General features: G+C 26.5%; 3 protein-coding genes across 4 annotated transcripts in view; 1 reads left to right on the top strand and 2 right to left on the bottom strand.

Moving 5' to 3' along the window:
• The window catches only part of LOC142224551 (uncharacterized), a 50981-nt gene that overhangs the window by 7749 nt on the left and 22621 nt on the right, over nt 1-20611 (bottom strand). The window contains exon 5 of the mRNA XM_075294334.1: nt 6793-6928. Coding sequence (XP_075150449.1) covers nt 6793-6928 — 136 coding nt within the window. The remainder of the gene's footprint in view (nt 1-6792; nt 6929-20611) is intronic.
• Nucleotides 2679-7643, top strand: NimB4 (Nimrod B4). Of its 2 annotated transcripts, none has more exons than XM_075293953.1 (4): nt 2679-2985; nt 3058-3627; nt 6718-6915; nt 7295-7643. In XM_075293953.1, the coding sequence occupies exons 1-4, from the start codon at nt 2768-2770 to the stop codon at nt 7569-7571; spliced, it is 1263 nt and encodes a 420-aa protein (XP_075150068.1). In that variant the 5' UTR covers nt 2679-2767; the 3' UTR covers nt 7572-7643. The 2 variants fall into 2 exon arrangements, with proteins under 2 accessions (XP_075150068.1, XP_075150069.1); XM_075293954.1 differs by having other exon boundaries at nt 2841-2969.
• On the bottom strand, nt 12547-13288 carry NimB3 (Nimrod B3). The gene is made up of 2 exons (XM_075293963.1): nt 12949-13288; nt 12547-12877 (listed from the first exon to the last, which is right to left on the bottom strand). Exons 1-2 carry the CDS (start codon nt 13107-13109, stop codon nt 12670-12672), a joined length of 369 nt encoding a protein of 122 aa, XP_075150078.1. The 5' UTR covers nt 13110-13288; the 3' UTR covers nt 12547-12669.

Here is a 20611-nt window from a genome sequence, read left to right as displayed (position 1 = left end):
ATTTTTGAGTGTTTTAAAGATTCCCTAAGTGGTTTCACTGCAATATGGAACGTCGTTCGGGCGCGGAGTTCTCTTGTCATTGTGCTTAACATAGAATCGGGCAGCCCTCAGTGATAAGAGAGAAGTTCACCAATGTGATACCACAATGGACTGAATAGTCTAAGTGAGCCTGAAATACAAAATTTTGTCAAAAGTGTTTAATAGAATTATGTTAAAATGTATGTAGAAAGAAAATGTTGAAAAATTTTTGAAAATAAAAACAAAATTTTTAGACAATGTTCTATAGCAATAAAATTTCTACAAAATTTTCTATAGAAATAAAATATTTACAAAAATTTCTATAGAAACAACATTTCGACAGGATTTAAAAAAATAATAAAATTCTTACAAAATTTTCTATAAAAAATAAAATTTTGACAAAATTGTCTATAGAAATAAAATTTGACAAAATTTTCTATAGAAATAAAATTTTGACAAATTTTTATATAGAAATAAAATGTTGAAAAAAAATGTACATAAATAAAATTTTGGCAAAATTTTCTATAGAAATAAAATTCTGACAAAAATTTGTATAGAAAAAAATTTTAACATAATTTTATATAGAAATAAAACGTTGAAAAAAATTCTACATAAATAAAAATTTGGCAAAATTTTCTATGGAAATAAAATTCGGACAAAATTTTCTATGGAAATAAAATTCTGACAAAATTTTCAAAAAGAAAAAATTGACAACGTTTTCTATAGAAAAAGAATTTCCATAGAAATAAAATTTTGCCAAAATTTTCTCTAGAGCTATAGTTGTTTAGGATTTTGGTCAATTTTGGTAGAAATTTTTTTTGGGATAGAATGGCGATGGATCATTGATATGTATGATCGGATGTTTATCTCAAAATAAAGGAGAATTTTTTTCGTTAAATTGGAACCACCGTGGTGTAATGATAATGCTGAAGATAGCTTCAGCTACTCTAAGTGGTTACACTGCAATGTGGAACTACGTTTGGACTGTGCTACTCTCAACACAAAGATCTAAAGATGTTGACCTTCCCTTAAGGATTTTGGTATTGATTCCGAGCCCAAGATGCGGCTTCTTTAAAATAAAGACACTTTCAAGCGACCTCTCATCTATCCAATTTTCATTCTCTTTTCGTGTTGTATAAAGCTCTTTAGGTACAAAAAAAAAATTCAGTTTTATAAGGGATACTTCAAAGAAAAAAAGAAAAGAAAATATTGTTTTCTAATCCAAAAAACTTTAAATCGAAAGATTCAATATTTCGGTTAATTTAATGACGATTTCTTTAAATCAAATTTGTGTTTCTTTACTTTAAGGACAATTTGCCTTTATTCAAATACATACGACTTTAACAGATGGATGCAAGATTCAAAGATGTGTGTCGTATATTTAGTAAAAAACAAAGATTATAAACTTAACCGTTTCACTGCCGAAATAAACCTAATGTTAAAAAACTTTAATTTTGCTTCTGTTTTTGCTTGTACTAACAGCATGTAGGTCAAAAATTGCATTTTTGATGACCTACCCCAATTACTTCAATCGCTATATGAGTTAGTTCTGAAAACTTGATTCTTGAATTGTGACCAAATGGCCTTACGGAAATGGCCTTACGCTATTTGGCCTATAATATGTTTCAAAAAAGAACCCGGTATATCAGCAATATATCAGCTATAGTTTTTGTATAAATGTTCATTTACTAGAGACATACAGTAGAAAAATTGTCTCAGAATTTCGTATTTTTCGTTTATTTTTAAAGAAGTTTATAATAATGCATTTTAGTGTGCACCAATAGAGAAAATATTTATAGCTTATATAGATTAAAGCATCTGCATCCAAAAAGCATCGAGAAATAAATCGAAATTAAGTGGGGAAATAGAGTTTGGTGTCGTTTTCCAATGTCCTCCTAAGTGGACATCGGTAGTCATAGGATTAATTTTAATTAAAATTTCGTTATTTAAAAAAATGTAATTAATATTTTGATTCGTATGACCACCGGAAGTCATAATTTCACTCCGATTAACTTGAATTTTTGCAAAAAGAGTACAAGTTACATTTTAGCAATATGTACCAAATTTGGTCAAAATTGGCTCGTCCCCGCCCGGCTTAAGATTTTTCTCAATTGGTGTTGTTTTCAGGTCAGACTCAAAGATGGGCTACATCGGCTCTTATTTCTATCTGGAATTAAACCCAAAAACCTTTGTGGACAAGACGGGCATTCTAGCCATTGCACCACGGTGGCTCCCCCTATGACACTTAATGGGACATTTGCTATCGAACGGGGCACTAATTAGATAAGAACATTTATGAAGGTTCTCTCTTTCATGGAGAAACTACCTGTTTGCAGGGTCTAAAGATTTTTGGTTCGTGATTGTACATGTGTTTGGGCATGTCACATTGTGAGTGGACTTAAGAGCGAGTTGTTGCCACATGAAGAAAGCTGTTCCATCGGTAGCAAGTGAGCCATATTTCCCTCACTTTCACATCTCTAATCTCACTTAGAGTTTAATGATCTGAATAGTACGTACACTTTTAGAGCATTAGAGCATTGTAAACATTTCAACTCATTTCTCCCCAAAGTCTTGTGTCTTCCTCATGGAATTTCTCTTATCTCAAATGACGAACCAAATAATGCTGTGATTATGTTTTTGAGGTCCATACAATCGATAATCTTCAGTTATTCTCTGGACCTTACCCAACTGACACACAATCGGTCTTCCTCCTCCGTATAGCCCCAGGCACACAGATGCTGATTTTATAATGGGAAGTCGACGTTTACAATGCTACGGCAGCCTAATCAATATAATCTTATCACTTGTTTTTGTATGTGCCACCACATTCCACTGCATTCAGGGAACGGATAAAGTCACTGGAAGATTTACAACGACGACCACAACAAAACAGCCTTTTATAAGACCGCCGGGTTTGTCATTGCCGCGAAGGGGTTTCAATCCACCAAAATGTAAAATTGAAGTTCCGTAAGTTTGAGGAAACAACGCCAGCCAGCGTTTGATCAAAAACTCATTTTTTTGTTTACGTTTCCCTTGCAGTGCTGTGTTTTTTCAAACCGAAAAAGACATGCCAATTCAGGGAAATAGTACCTCTGGAAATATCTACTACAATGAACTTGATGTCTGTTGTCCCGGCTATAAGCGCTACATTTATGATTGGAGTAAATGTGTTCCCGATTGTGGCAATAAGTGTCTGATGAATGGTTTCTGCCTAGATGGTGGAGTATGCCAATGTTTTGATGAATTTATTCTAAATCATCGCAAAGATTGTGTTCCCACCTGCCCTTTGGGATGTCCCAATGGCAAGTGCTATTTAAATGGAACTTGTGTATGTGACCAAGGTTATATGTTGGATCCTACGAAAAAATATTGTGAACCTATTTGTGAGCTTGGATGTGGACGTCATGAGGTATGTGACGAACCTAACAAGTGTGTTTGTGCCGAGGGTTATAGTCTATCGCCAGATCATAGATTGACCCATCTTGGCTGTCAACCGATATGTATACCTGATTGTGGTCACGGTCATTGTGTGGGTCCCAATCAATGCGAATGTTTCAAGGATTATGAGAAGAAGGGCAATGGAACAGTTTGTGTTTATCCAGGATTTCTGTGAGTATATTTCTTTGATAAACAATGCAGGAGATGATTCATAAGACTTTGAACCTGGTGGAACGTTATTTGCATGCAAAGGGTCATGGGTTCAATCCATGTTTCGACCAAACTCCAAAATATTCCTCATAACCTATGATAAACTTCACAAATTTTCTACAGAAATATAAAATTTTGACACAATTGTCTATAGAAATATGGGATTTTAGCAAAATTTTCTAGAAATATAAAATTTTTACAATTTTTAGCTTTAGCAATAAAATTTTGACAAAATTTTCTATAGCAATAAAATTTTGACAAAATTTTCTATAGCAATACAATTTTGACCAACCATTTCTGTAGAAATAACATCTTGACAACACTCTCTATAGAAATAAAATTTTGAGAAAATTTTCTATAGAAATAAAATTTTGAGAAAATTTTCTATAGAAATAAAATTTTTACAACATTTTCTACAGAAATAGTATTTTGACAAAATTTTTATAAATATAAAATTTTTATAAAATTTTCTATAGAAATAAAATTTTGACAAAATATTCTATAGAAATACAAATTTGACAACATTTTCTACAGAAATAGGATTTTGACAAAATTTTCTATATAAATTAAATGTTGACAAAATTGTGTATATAAATAAAATTTTGGCATAATTTTCTATAGAAATATAAAGTTTTGATAAAATGTTCTATAGAAATATAAAATTTTGACAAAATTTTCTATAGAAATAAAATTTTGACAAAATTTTCTATAGAAATAAAATTTTAACAAAATTTTCTATAGAAATAAAATTTTAACAAAATTTTCTATAGAAATAAAATTTTGACAAAATTTTCTATAGAAATAAAATTTTGACAAATGCAAATGTGATAAAATTTTCAACAGAAATATAAAAATTTGACAAAATTTTCTATAGGAATATAAAATTTAGAAAAAATTTGCTATACAAATAGAGAATCTTAGTAAAATATTTCTATATAAAATTTTGACAAAATTTTCTATATAAATCAAATTTTGACAACATTTTCTATAGAAATAAAAGTTTGGCAAAATTTTCTATAGAAATAAAATGTTGACAAAATGTTCTATAGAAATAAAATTTTGGCAAAATTTTCTATAGAAATAAAATTTTTAAAAATTTTTCTATAGAAATAAAATTTTTAAAAATTTTCTATAGAAATAAAATTTTGACAAAATTTGCTATAGAAATACAAATTTGACAAAATTTTCTACAGAAATGGGATTTTGACAAAATTTTCTATATAAATTAAATGTTGACAAAATTGTGTATAGAAAAAAATTTTGGGATAATTTTCTATAGAAATATAAGTTTTGACAAACTTTTCTATAGAAATATAAAATTTTGACAAAATTTGCTATAGAAATAGAGGATTTTGGCAAAATATTTATATATACAATTTTGACTAAATTATCTATAGCAATAAAATTTTGAAAAAATTTTGTATAGAAATAAAATTTTAACAAAATTTTCTACAGAAATAAAGTTTTGACAAAAGTTTCTTTGAAGTATAAAATTTTCGATAGAAACAAAATTTTGAGGAAGGCCGATTGTGTGTCAATTTTGACAAAATTTTCTATAGAAATAAAATGTTGACAAAATTTTTATAAAAATAAAATTTTTATAAAATTTTCTATAGAAATAAAATTTTTATAAAATTTTCTATAGAAATAAAATTTTGACAAAATTTTTTATAAATATTAAATTTTTAAAAAATTTTCTATAGAAATAAAATTTTGACAACTTTTTTTATAGAAATACAAATTTGACAAAATTTTCTACAGAAATAGGATTTTGACAAAATTTTCTATGTAAATTAATTGTTGACAAAATTGTGTATAGAAATAAAATTTTGGCACATTTTTCTATGGAAATATAAAGTTTTGACAAAATTTTCTATAGAAATATAAAATTTTGAAAAAATTTGCTATAGGATTTTGGCAAAATATTTCTTTATAAAATTTTGACAAAACTTTCTATAGAAATAAAGTTTTGACAAAAGTTTCTTTAGAAGTATAAAATTTTCGATAGAAAAAAAATTTTGAGGAAGACCGATTGTGTGTAAATTTTGACAAAATTTTCTATAGAATTAAAATTTTGACAAAATTTTCTATAGAAATAAAATTTTGACAAAATTTTCTATAGAAATAAAATTTTGACAAAATTTTCTATAGGAATAGAATTTTGACAAAATTTTCTATAGAAATAAAATTTTGACAAAATTTTGTTATATAGAAATAAAATTTGGAAAAAAAATATAAATATAACATTTTTATAAAATTTTCTACAGAATTAAATTTTTAACAAAATTTTCTATAGGAATAAAAATTTGACAAGATTTTCTATAGAAATAAAATTTAACCAAATTTAAAAAAAAAAATAAAATTTTCTATAGAAATAAAATTTTCACATAATTTTTTGTTACAATTTTCTCCAAATTTTGATAGACTATTTTCGACTCAAGTGGCAACCGTGGTTCAGAATCGATAAATTGGATTTGAGATTGTCGTTGACGATTCGTTGATATGACATCGGTGACTTTTCGGTGTTAATTTTGAAATGGCGGTGAAAATTCCTTGATATGGAGTCGGGCACTGTGCGGAGTTGTTGACTTTGGGTTTTTGATTGAGAATTTTATTGATACGCCACAGTGACCATAGTAAGTATATGAACAGAATTGGTGGTAAGATTTTTACACTGAAAGAATACGTATAGGTATGATAATAAACTGATGTTGGGGAAAATAGTATGTGTGGATGCAATAACATATATTTCGGACCGTTAAACTCAAGTTAACAATAGGCAGTATTTTTTGCACATATGCGGGATGTATTTAAATAACTTAAGGCCGATTTCTCAATATCTTGTTATTATTTGTCGTGTCGATAAAACAGTCGATCACATACAAACATTTTTCTAACTGGTGGACTAACATCCGGTTAAATATTAATCGGAGAATGAGAACTGGCCATTAGAGTTTCACATATAATGACTTATTCAAATGTTTATAGAGGACTATTTATGAATGGAAAAAATATATATTTTTCATTTACCAACGAAATTTATCTTTCCAGACGTTGCGATAATGGTTTTCACACTTCCAAAGATAAGTGCATTTGCAATCAAGGTTATAAATATGATGAGAATACAACATCATGTTTGCCGGACTGTGGTGATGATTGTGACAATGGAGTTTGCAAAGAGCCAGGTGTATGTCGATGTTTCAATGGATATAAACGTAATGGTCCCAGATGTGATGCTGTATGTGAGCGGTAAGCATATTTGCTAAATTCAAAATAAAAGAAAACAATATTCGAAATCAAAAATTTGGTCTGAAAAACCAGTCGAAAGCAGAAAACTAATCCATTGCTCTTTACTTTTAAACTTGGGTAGTATTTCACTTTTCGAACCTTAAGATGCAATATAGATGCAATAGTTACCTCAATCAAAATATTGTTCGTCCAAAGGATATTTATACATATTTAAAGAACTATTAAATTTTCAAATCTTAGAGCTGAAAGATTATCTGATTAATTTCAATTGATTTAATTTATCTCTTGAAATTTCTAGCCAGTATATGTTAACATGTAACGCTTGGCAAATATCGATTTTGCTTATAGATTTATTATTACTGTGTGTTTTTTTTTGCAGAAGTTGCGGTTTCTATGGCAAATGTATAGCACCGAATGTTTGTGGCTGTGCTCTAATCGACGGACATTTGAAATCCTACCAGCAATGTGATGGTGGCTCTTGTACGTCTAAGGGTCATTGTAGCTGTCTACCCGGTAAAACCCGCTTCATTAATCAATGTATGTCGCCTGACGAAGTTACCACCTATGCAACAATACATCATGAGAAAATGAATGTAGCATTTTTTGATGAATTCAATTTAGTAATTGGGCGATTTTTTAATTTCACAGAATATTAAAATTAATAAAATTAATGTGTTATGTGAATAAATCAGCAATGTGTAAGCCGTCATTAAGATTTATTAAACAAATCTTGAGAATTTTTTGTTTTTTTTTGTGCAGTGGCATCCCTATTACATATTCAAACTAGCTACTAACTATGTCATTCCGTTTGTAACGCATCAAAATATTGGCATCAGATTTCATAATGTATATATTCTGGGTCATGGTGAACATTTGGGCCCATATTTGTATAGAAAATTTTGTCGCAATTTTATTTCTATAGAAAAATTTGTCTAAATTTTATTTCAATAGAAAATTTTGTCTAAATTTTATTTCTATAGGACATTTTGACAAAATTTTTTCAAAATTTTATTTCTATAGAAAATTTTGTCATGATTTTATTTCTGTAGAAAATTTTGTCAATTTTGTATTTCTTAGAAAGTTTGTCAAAATTTTACTTCTATAGAAAATTTTGTCACGATTTTATTTCTGTAAAAAATTTTGTCAAAATTTTATTTCAATCGAAAATTTTGTCAAAATTTTATTTCTATTGAAAATTTTGTCAAAATTTTATTTCTATAGAAAATTTTGTCAAAATCTTAATTCTATAGATTTTTTTGTCAATTTTTTTTTCTTCCATTGGAAATTTGTCATAATTTTACTTCTATAGAAAATTTTGTCAAAATTTTAATTTTATAGAAAATTTTGTCAAAACTTTATTTCCATAGAGAATCAACATTTTATTTCTATGGAAAATTCTGTCAAATTTATATTTCTATAACAAAATTTGCCAAAATTTTATTTCTATTGAAAAAATTCTCAAAATTTTATTTCTATAGGAAATTTTGTCAAAATTTTAATTCTTTAGGAAATTTTGTCAAAATTTGTCAAATTTTTATTTCTATAGAAAATCTTGTCAACACTTTATTTCTACAGAAAATGTTGTCAAAATTCTATTTCTATAGAAAATTTTGTCAAAATTTTATTTCTATAGAAAATTTTGTCACATTTATATTTCTACAACAACAAATGCCAAAATTTTATTTCAATTGAAAAATTTCTCAAAATTTTATTTCTAGAGGAAATTTTGTCAAAATTTTATTTCTTTAGGAAATTTTGTCAAAATTTGTCAAATTTGTATTTCTATAGAAAATTTTGTCAACATTTTATTTCTACAGAAAATTTTGTCAAAATTCTATTTCTATAGAAAATTTTGTCAAAATTTTATTTCTATAGAAAATTTTGTCAAAATTTTATTACTATAGAAAATGTTGTCAAAATTTTATCTCAATAGAAAATTTTTGCAAAATTTTATTTCTATAGAAAATTTTGTAAAAATTTTATCATTATAGAAATTTTTGTCAAAATTTTATTTCAATAGAAAATTTTTTCAAAATCTTAATTCTATAGAAAATTTTGTCAAAACTTTATTTATATAGAATATTTTATCAAAATTTTATTTCAAAAAAAAAAATATCAAAATTTTGTTTCTATAGAAAGTTTTGTTAAAATTTTATTTCTATAGAAAATGTTGTCAACATTTTATTTCAATCGAAAATTTTGTCATAATTTTATTTCTATAGAAAATTTTGTCAAAATCTTATTTCTATAGAAATTTGTATCAACATTTTATTTCTATAGAAAATTTTGCCAAAATGTTATTTCTATAGAAAATTTTTGCAAAATTTTATTTCTATAGAAAATTTTATCAACATTTTATTTCTATAGGAAACTTTGTCAAAATTTTATTTCTATAGAAAATTGTGTCAAAAATTTTTTTTTTCTATACAAAATTTTTTCAAAATCTTAATTCTATAGAAAATTTTGTCAAAACTTAATTTATATAACATATTTTATCAAAATTTTATTTCAATCGAAAACTTTGTCAAAATTTTATTTCTATATTCTCTTTTGTCAAAATCTTATTTCTATAGAAATTTTTATCAAAATTTTATTTCTGTAGAAAAGTTTGTCATAATTTTATTTCTATAGAAAATTTTGTCTAAATTTTATTTTTATAGAAAATTTTGTCAAAACTTTATTTCGATAGAAACTTTTTTCAAAAGCCTATTTATATAGAAAATTTTGTCAAAACTTTATTTCCACAGAGAATCTTTTCAACATTTTATTTCTATAGAAAATTTTGTCAAATTTATATTTGTATAAAAAAATTGCCAAAATTTTATTTCTATTGAAAAATTTCTCAAAATTTTATTTCTATAGGAAATTTTGTCAAAATTTTATTTCTTTAGGCAATTTTGTCAAATTTTTATTTCTATAGAAAATTTTATCAACATTTTATTTCTATAGAAAATTTTGACAAAATTCTATTTCTCTAGAAAATTTTGTCAAAATTTTATTTCTATAGAAAATTTTGTCAAAATTTTATTATTATAGAAAATTTTGTCAAAATTTTATTTCAATAGAAAATTTTTTCAAAACGTAACGTCTATATAAAATGTTGCAAAATTTTATTCCTATAGAAAATTTTGTCAAAATTTTATTTCTATAGAAAATTTTGTCAAAACTTAATTTATATAGAATATTTTATCAAAATTTTACTTCCGAAAAAAAAACAATATCAAAATTTTGTTTCTATAGAAAGTTTTGTTAAAATTTTATTTCTATAGAAAATTTTGTCAACATTTTATTTCAATCGAAAATTTTGTCATAATTTTATTTTTATTATATATTTAAAATTTTGTCAAAATCTTATTTCTATAGAAATTTGTATCAATATTTTATTTCTATAGAAAATTTTGTCAACATTTTATTTCTACAGAAAATTTTGTCAAAATTCTATTTCTATAGAAAATTTTGTCAACATGTTATTTCTATAGAAAAATTTGTCAAAATTTTATTAATATAGAAAATTTTGTCAAAATTTTATTTCAATAGAAAATTTTTGCAAAATTTTATTTCTGTAGAAAATTTTATCAACATTTTATTTCTATAGGAAATTTTGTCAAAATTTTATTTCTATAGAAAATTTTGTCAAATTGTTTTTTCTATACAAAATTTTTTCAAAATCTTAATTCTATATAAAATTTTGTCAAAACTTAATTTATATTGAATATTTGATCAAAATTTTATTTCCAAAAAAAATATCAAAATTTTGTTTCTATAGAAAATTTTGTCAAAATTTTATTTCTATAGAAAATTTTGTCAAAATTTTATTTCAATGGAAAATTTTGTCAAAATTTTATTTCTATAGAAAATTTTGTCAAAACCTTATTTCTATAGAGATTTTTATCAAAATTTTATTTCTATAGAAAATTTTGCCAAAATTTTATTTTTATAGAAAATTTTGTCAAAACTTTATTTCGATAGAAGCTTTTGTCAAAAGTCTATTTATATAGAAAATTTTGTCAAAACTTTATTTCCATTGAGAATCTTTTCAACATTTTATTTCTATAGAAAATTTTGTCAAATTTATATTTGTATAAAAAAAATTGCCAAAATTTTATTTCTATTGAAAAATTTCTCAAAATTTTATTTCTACAGAAAATTTTGTAAAATTTTTATTTCTATAGAAAATTTTATCAAAATTTTTTTCTATAGAAAATTTTGTCAAAATTCTATTTCTTTAGAAAATTTTGTCAAAATTTTATTTCTATAGAAAATTTTGTCAAAATTTTATTACTATAGAAAATTTTGTCAAAATTTTATTTCAATAGAAAATTTTGTCAAAATTTTATTTCTATACAAAATTTTTTCAAAATCTTAATTCTGTAGAAAATTTTGTCAAAACTTAATTTATATAGAATATTTTATCAAAATTTTATTTCAAAAAAAAAAAAAAATATAAAAATTTTGTTTCTAAAGAAAATTTTTTCAAAATTTTATTTCGATAGAAAATTGTGTCAAAATTTTATTTCTATAGAAAATTTTGTCAAAATATTATTTCTATAGAAAATTTTGTCAAAATTTTATTTCTATAGAAAATTTTGTCAAAATCTTATTTCTATAGACATTTTTGTCAAAATTGTATTTCTATAGAAAATTTTTTCATAATTTTATTTCTATAGAAAACTTTTGTCAAAATTTTATTTCTATAGAAGATTTTTTCAAAATGTTATTTCTATAGAAAATCTTGTCAAAATTTTATTTCTATTTGGCAAAATGGTATTTTTAAAGAACATTTTGTCAAAATTTTATTTCTATAGAAAATTTTTCCCAATATTTTATTTCTAGAAAAGATTTTGGCAATTTTTTTTCTATAGAGAATTTTGTTAATCGTCTATTTCTATAAAAAATTTTGTCAACGTTGTATTTCTATGAAAAAGAAAAATCGCTGCAGTGATAGAAGACATGCACATGAAGTCTACCCGAAGAACAAAAGATTTGGACAGGAAAGATCCAAGAAATTGCTGCTCTGGTATGAAAATGGCCAGCTACCGAAGTTTGTTCTTTTCAGGTGATAAGCTAAAATTTGATGTTATTTCTTACATTTTTATTTTGAACAATAAAATTACAAATAAATAAAAAAAACTTATAACGGCTTATAACGGTCTTAATCCAGCAACAATCCAGCAAAACATTGTAGCCTAAAAAATTACAAAAAAATCTGTTTGGATCTGAAAGTTGTGAAAATCGGATCCAAAGCAATGAATTTTATAATGGTTTGTTATAGGGCGGAAGGCATTTTTTAAGAATCATCTCGATTAATTTCTTAATTATTCTTGAGATGTGCAGAATTTTTCCAATATGGAAGATGAATATTGAATAATTTTATTATATACTTTCTGGCATTATTTTTTCGATCGATATTGATCTGGAAATATCTCAAGCAGACTTTATGGAGCGTTTTTAATAAAAGTTGTTCTTAGAATTGAAGTAGAAAATTAAAGCATACTCTTCGGCTGATAAATAATAGATGCTATATTTTCACAGCCGCGTTGATTATTGTGAACATGAACTTATTCAATGCAACAGCACTACCATGACACAAACATAAATCACATCCCGTAATTAAATGAAAGAATTTCGAAATCAAAGTGAAACAACGTCAATGACCTAGTTTTATTAATTTTTCTTTTTTTTCAAAATATTGTTCACATTGTAGTTTTTTGTGTCCTTAGTCTAGTAGAATTAGCCTTACAATTTCTTAAACGTTTAATAGATAGATATGCAACGATTATCCTCTCGTACATATCCTGGGAAACATTCACAAACTTCGGGTCCTGCACATATACCATTACTGCAATCTTCAGTGCAAATGGGATCACATTTTACCATATGTTTAGCCAAACGATTACGTACATAGCCAGGGCAACAATAGGATACAGTACGCATACGAACCCCAGGATCGTTGACTTTAGCTCTGAAATTATTACAAAATGAAATATTGTCGTTTTGGTCTTTTTTCAAATAGGTCATATGGTAAGCACCTACTCCACTTGTTTGTAACAGATACCAGCTGACATTGTAGTCTTGACATCCATTATGAAAAGATCTCTTTCACTGGGTGTATTTAACTTCCAAAATTGGGGTATGGCCACAGCGGCACCCACACATAGACATAGCACTATCAAATAATTTGTTTTCTTTAGCATTGCACTAGGTGAATTTTTTTGGTTTAATTACACAAAACAAAAAAAATATATTTAATTTTTTTTTTTAAATGCAGCCTCTCGGCTCAACACACTAGTTGTACGGTTTAATAATGACTGCTCTCATTAGCTTTTAATCCCATTTAAACTGGGGCTTCAATGTTTTAATATTCTTTAACGTTGCACTATGGGATGAAATTTTAAAAAATTATGACTTAACCACAATTTTTTTCGATATATATAAGAGAACGCTAAATAAGTTCACTACTATGAAAAATATAAATTTCTTTGCATTAATAAACGCAAACTCCGCAGTACAAGTTCAGTGACACAATATGAGGCCACTAACTTGAATATGAAATTCGAAACCTTTTTTGCTTGCATTTTTCTTTTTCACCTTTTTCCGTTTTGAAACCAAAATTGCAAAATTGCAGCAAGTGTCATTAACCCGAGTAGAATTCATCAATAAATGCAAACGTATCAATTGATACATTTTTGTCAGTTATTCTTTTTATCAAAATGCATGGTCTGATTTAATAGAAACAAGGAAGTAAGCATTTTTATAATTAAAATTAAGTCTTAGTTTTAAGTAACATACAAAGAGACATTGCACTTCATTTTTAATCGTTAAATAAAGAAGTCGTCCGACGCTCGATGCGTACGTAAAATAAATACCAAAAAACAGGGTTGAATAAGTTGGAAGAGTCCCTTGGCTTACCAAGCGACTCAAAAATTATATTTTTTCAACCCGAGGATTCCATCCTCATAAAGGGTGATACGGTCAAAATTTGGTCAAGGGAAAACGCGTGTAAATCGGTGAAATCGTTTATTTAAAAAACCAAATTAAATTTCTTTTTCAAGTTCAATTAGTATAAAATGCAGGAAAAATATTCAGTTAGGCTTTCGCTTTTCCACATCCGAATTGCCGGGCCTCACGCTTGACACCTGCCATCAGATTTTGTATAGCCACCTTGTCCACCTTCTTCGCCGCAGAAAGCCAGTTTGCCTTGAACTGCTGCTCGTCCTTAGCAGTTTTTTGGTCTTCTTTAGGTTCCGCTTGACAATAGCCCAGTATTTCTCAATTGGACGGAACTCTGGCGTATTGGGAGGGTTCTTGTCCTGCACGTTGTTGGCGGCGTACCATGGCCTTTTTACCGTAATGGCAAGGTCCAAATCCGGCCAAAACAGTACGGAACAACCGTGTTTCTTCAGGAAAGGCAGCAGACGTTTATTCAAACACTCTTTCACGTAAATTTCTTGGTTGACAGTCCCGGAAGCTATGAAAATGCTGCTTTTCAAGCCACAGGTACAGATGGCTTGCCAAACCAGATATTTCTTTGCGAACTTTGACCGTTTTATATGCTTGAAAATATCTGCTACCTTTCCCCTTCCTTTTGCCGTATAAAACTCCTGTCCCGGAAGCTGCTTGTAGTCGGCTTTGACGTAGGTTTCGTCGTCCATTACAACGCAGTCAAACTTCGTCAGCATCGTCGTGTACAGCCTCCGGGATCGCGTTTTGGCCGTCGTATTTTGTTTATCATCGCGATTTGGAGTCACTACCTTCTTGTAAGTCGATAGTCCGGCTCGTTTTTTGGCTCGATGCACGGTTGTAGACGATACACCCAGCTTATTTGCGGCATCTCGGAGAGAGAGGTTAGGGTTTCGCTTGAAACTACCGGCAACTCTCTTTGTCGTCTCAGCGGCTTCCGGTTTTCGATTTCCCCCCGATCCAGACTTCCTGGCTGTCGATAAACGTTCCCCAAACACTTTAATTACATTTGTAATGGTTGATTTGGCAACTTTTAGCGATTTTGCCAGCTTTGCGTGCGAGTAGCTCGGATTTTCGCGATGCGCAAGCAAAATTTTGATACGCTGCTCTTCTTGCTTGGACGGCATTTTGACAACTGAAGAGTGAATTCCAAAATCAAACACACACACATCTTCTAAATGAGGGGTGTTCAGGTTTTTTAAATGCAAAATTGAAAGAAATACGTCAAGGTTATATTAACCAAATTTTGACCGTATCACCCTTTAACTTATATTTTAATGTTATGAGTTATCTTTAACATTGTAATCTTCACAACAACCTACTATTGTGACTTGAGGAAGTGTCACTTCATTCAAGTTGGAATTACCGGCCAGATCTTAATCTAAGAAATGTCCTGAATAAAAGACCAGTGCAGCTATTTCCCAAATAATCTAGTATTACAAATTTTTAAATTAATTAGTTTAATAAAAAATGTTACAAATTTCCAACATCTTAGTGCAAAAAGCTATTCACAATAATATACTATTGTAATTTGGGGAAATGTCACTTCACCAAAATTTAAGTTGGAATTACCGGGAATTGCATTGATGAACTGTTTTGAATAGAAGACGAATGGAGCTATTTTCCAGATAATCCAGTATTGCAGTTTTTTTTTTGAAATATTAGATTTAATAAATAAATTTAAAAATTTCGGACACAATCAAAAAATTTTTGTTTTTAGTATTTCTGCATTTCTTAAACGGCACACATTTTTTGAGTGTTATTGATATAATTTATGAAATATTAATTCAATTTAACTTAGTAATACTTTCATCTTAGTATAAATTGTATTCACAATAACCTGCTATTGTGACTTGAAGAGATGTCACTATCTCAAAATTCAAGCTGGGAATACCAGAGAGATTTTCATTGTCCCGAATAGAAGATCCAAATAACCCAGTACTAAAGTTTTTTGTAACATTTCATTTTTTTAAATTTGTTTCAGTATCATCCCACTGTGTGTCGGTGTTCATGGATTTGTGTGTCTTATCAGCTTTTATTGTATGAATAATTATTTTTGTATTTTCCTAAAGAAAGAAAGTACATACAAAGAAGATTTCTTCTATTTTATATTCCGCAATATTTTCAAATGATAGGATAGACAAAACAAAAAAGATCCCTGACCCATAGGTTGCCCAAGAATAAACGAAGACTTATCCGAAAGCTATTGAATTTATTTTTATCAGTCAATAAAAATAAAAATTTTATCCAGATATACAAGAAAATGTGCAAAATACGGATTTGAGAATTAGAACTCCCTAAATTTGAAAGTTTTTTGGAATTTTGAAAATTTGGAAGCAAATTTAGGAAAAAATCTTAATTGACTGGTCCTATTTTTTGGGGGATATTTAGTATGGGAGAGGGACTTACCGCTAACCTGACGACATGAATTATTTACACCAGTACACGCAGAGAAGGAATATGATCACCTCAAACATATTTCAAGAGCATCATGTTATTTTTAGATTGGAACCATGGTACATTTTTGTAACCAAAATGTTGTTTTCTCGCCAAAGATAAAAATGCTTGCCGACATCAGATACGTAATTACCGAGAAAAACTAACCCAGTTGCGACAAATATGTTACATGTTTCCCGTCCACATATTAAAATTTCGACTTTTTCAAAATTTGCGAAAGTCGTCTTTTCGACTATTTGATTGTTGAAAATTCGTCTTTCGAAGTAAGCTGATGAGTTACTAGATCTTTTTTAAATTTTCTATGTAAATAAAATCTTGATAACATTTTCTATATAAATAAAGTTTTGACAAAATTTTCTATAGAATTAAGATTTTGACAAAATTTTGTATAGAAATAAAATTTTGACCAAATTTTCTATAGAAATAAATGTTGACAAAATTTTCTATGGAAATAAAATTTTCTATTGAAATAAAATTTTGACAAAATTTTCTAAAGTAATAAAATTTTGACAAAATTTCCTATAGAAATAAAATTTAGACAAAATTTTTCTTTAGAAATAGGTATAGGGCAGCCCGATATTTCATGCTAGACTTTTAGACTATTCAGTCCATTATGATAAATTTTGACAACATTTTCTATAGAAATAGAATTTTTTAAAAATTTTCTATTGAAATAGAATTTTTTAAAAATTTTGTATAGAAATAGAATTTTTTTCAAAATTTTTTATAGAAATAAAATATTAATAAAATTTCCTATAGAAATAAAAAATTAACAAAATTTTCTATAGAAATAGATGTGGTGGCAGCCCGATATTTCAGGCTCACTTATAATATTTTGTCCAAGTAATGTTTTAATAAAATTTTTTATAGAAATAAAATTTTGACAAAATTTTCAATAGAAATAAAATTTTTGCAAAATTTTCTATAGAATTTTGAAAACATTTTCTATAGAAAGAACATTTTGACAAAATTTTCTATAGAAATAAAATCTTACAAAATTTTCTACAGAAATAAAATTTTGACAAAATTTTCTATTGAAATAAAATCTTGACAAAATTTTCTATAGAAATAAAATTTTGCAAAAATTTTCTTTTGAAATAAAATATTGACAAAATTTTCTATAGTAACAAAATTTTGACAAAATTTTCTATAGAATTAAAGTTTTGACAAAATTTTCTATAGAAATAACATTTTGACAAAATTTTCTATAGAATTAAAATTTTGACAAAATTTTCTATAGAAATAAAATTTTGACAAAATTTTCTATAGAAATAAGATTTTGAAAAAATTTTCTATAGAAATAGAATTTTGACAAAACTTTTTATAGAAATAAAATTTTGACAATTTTTTCTATAGAAATAAAATTTTGCAAAAATAAAATTTTGACAAAATTTTCTATAGAAATAAAATTTTAACAAAATGTTTTATAGAACTAAAATTTTGACAAAATCTTCTTTGGAAATAAGGTTTTGACAAAATTTTCTATAGAAATAAAATTTTGACAAAATTTTCTATAGAAATAATGTTTACAAAATTTTCTATAGAAATAAAATTTTTACAAAATTTTCTATAGAAATAAAATTTTGACAAAATTTTCTATAGAAATAAAATTTTGAAAAAAATTTCTATAGAAATAAAATCTTGACAACATTTTCTATAGAAATAAAATTTTGACAAATAGAAATAATATTTTGAGAAAATATAGAATATAAAAATAAAATTTTGACAAAACTTTCTTTGGAAATAAAATTTTCAATAGAAATAAAATTTTTGCAAAATTTTCTATAGAAATAAAATTCCTGCAATATTTTCTATAGAAATAAAGTTTACTAAATTTTCTACAGAAATAAAATTTTTACAAAATTTTTTATAGAAATAAAATTTTGACAAAATTTTCTATAGAAATAAAATTTTGACAAAATTTTCTATAGGAATAAAATTTTGCAACATTTTATATAGACGTTACGTTTTGACAAAATTTTCTATAGAACTAACGTTTTGACAAAACTTTCAATAGAAATAACATTTTGACAAAATTTTTCTATAGAAATAAAATGTTGACAAATTTTTTTTTTTGGAAATAAAATTTTGACAAAATTTTCTATTGAAATAAAACTTTGACAAAATTTTGTATAGTAATAAAATTTTGACAAAATGTTTTATAAAAATAAAATTTTGGCAAAATTTTCTACAGAAATAACATTTTGACAAAATTTTCTATTGAAATTAAATTTTGACAAAATGTTACATAAAATTAAAATTTTGACAACATTTTCTATAGAAGTAAAGTTTTGACAAAAGCTTCTATAGAAATAAAATTTTAACAAAATTACCTATAGGAATAAAATTTTAACAAAATTTTCTATTAAACTAAAGTTTTGACAAAATAATATTTTTGGTTTGGTAGTTCTTTGATAGAATTTTCCCCAACTTTTCCACAACTTCGGCTCCGTTTCCAGCATTTCTTATTAACTACGACTACTACTACGGGCAATGTAACTTAATCTCATTTTAATAGCACTCCAATGGTAATTTCATGGACCGATATAATTATTCTTGTTTGCAATATGAATTGGTACACTTTTCAAATATTTTTTGGAAATTCCTATTATTTTATTTGTCCTAACTGTGTTTCATACACAGAAAAATTCTGAATTTTTAATGTTAATGCCAAAGTGCGTAAAAGAAACGATACATATCACCACAAAATAATTTCTTGTGAAGTGAAAATGAAGTCCATCTCTAGATGAGTATTTTGGGATGAACGTAATGACTTCGGAAGAAATTCCCATTTTGTTTGCTTCCAGCCTATGTTAGGCCCAAATTCATTGCGTATGAGCCAATATTTATTGCTTCCGGATCCGAAAAGAATATTCATTACTGTTTTGGCTGTGCCTTAGTATTACACCCTAGTGCACCATCGCAAATAATATTATTTCTGAATGCAATATATCTAAATGATATGGTAAGCTTGAAAACAAAATAAAAGGGATTGTCACTGGAATAATTCTGTCAACTGTCAGATGAGGGTTTTAGAAATGATAGCAACCTGAAGTTGATTGCTACATTCACTGAAAAAAATATGTATATGATATTAATGGTTATCTAAGCTAAATGTTATGACATGCAATTTACAAATTATTAAAGACAAATTTCTTTAAAATAATGAAATTTTAATTACAACAAAGTTTATAATCTTGGTTTCAAAAATTTGTTATTATTAAATTTAGGTCACAAATATTGGAATTTTGTGTCTCTCCGTTAAAGTTGTATTTCTTTGAACAAAGTCTAATTTTCTTTAAATTTAAGAAACAAATTTTTGATTTAAAGAAATCTTCCTTAAATTAACTGAAATATTTAATCTTTAGATTTAAGATAAAACCGCTTCAAATATAGCCTAAGACTTATTTTGAGGATTTAGCATCTTTTGTTTGAAGTTTTTATATTTTTTTTTTTTTTTTTTTGAATTAAGAAAACATTTTGAAGTAACGGTTATAATTTGAATTTTTAAAGTGACATTTGTTTGTACGTGAATATCTTTTGTAATATACCGCCAAAAGAGAATGAAAATTCGATAAATAAAATCTCTATTCCAATTTTAATTTTTTGGATCTTAGATTTTAAGACACATAACATAGGTCGCCAAAAAATTTCTTTATTTCAATACCTACACGCAAAAAAATAATTCTTTCCTCCCAAACGAAATTTTAGACAAACAAAGTTCGTTTCTCATTTGCTTTTCGCTGTAAGGAAGTGTATTTGGAAGAAAAGTATGTACTTTTTGTGATAAACGTTTATTCTTTTCCAGGATGTAAAAACAATTTCAAAGACAAACTCAAAAAAAACATTGTTTTCTTGCTAATCGCATTTTCCCTCACATCCACAAGGTTTTTTAGTTCTTAACACCTTTTCCTGTAATACCAACAATGTAGAAGAAATTATACGATTTTATAAATTTTAAAATTTTTTTTTACCTTTCGCCTGGACGAAGAATCGAACCACGGACCATGCACTTTGTAAGCCAACACACTAACCACTGAGCTATGTACCTGTTATAGTCATCAATAGATAAATATCCATATAAATTATATTTATATAGCATAACTTGCGGCGCCCACGAACCGAATAAACAAAGTTTATTTAACAGAAACAAACATTTAGTTAGTGCTACGTCCGACTTGCATGCCAAGGGTCGTGGGTTCGATCCCTGCTTCGACTAAAGTTTTTTTTGTTTTTTTTTACATATATTCCAGATATGTTCGGAAGATTCCGAAAAAAT

Source organism: Haematobia irritans, chromosome 2 (assembly GCF_050003625.1).
Source record: "Haematobia irritans isolate KBUSLIRL chromosome 2, ASM5000362v1, whole genome shotgun sequence".
Taxonomy (NCBI): Eukaryota; Metazoa; Arthropoda; class Insecta; order Diptera; family Muscidae; genus Haematobia; species Haematobia irritans.
Note: the sequence above shows the minus strand (reverse complement) of the source record. Positions and strands in the feature narration are given on the sequence as shown.

What these genes read in the sequence shown, in the direction of transcription:
- NimB4 (XM_075293953.1), top strand. Translation starts at nt 2,768, where the DNA reads ATGGGAAGTCGACGTTTACAATGCTACGGCAGCCTAATCAATATAATC. An exon ending in AAATGTAAAATTGAAGTTCC is followed by an intron (nt 2,986 to 3,057) that starts GTAAGTTTGAGG and finishes TTTCCCTTGCAG; the next exon opens with TGCTGTGTTTTTTCAAACCG. An exon ending in TGTGTTTATCCAGGATTTCT is followed by an intron (nt 3,628 to 6,717) that starts GTGAGTATATTT and finishes TTATCTTTCCAG; the next exon opens with ACGTTGCGATAATGGTTTTC.
- NimB3 (XM_075293963.1), bottom strand. Translation starts at nt 13,109, where the DNA reads ATGCTAAAGAAAACAAATTATTTGATAGTGCTATGTCTATGTGTGGGT. An exon ending in ATCTGTTACAAACAAGTGGA is followed by an intron (nt 12,878 to 12,948) that starts GTAGGTGCTTAC and finishes TAATAATTTCAG; the next exon opens with AGCTAAAGTCAACGATCCTG.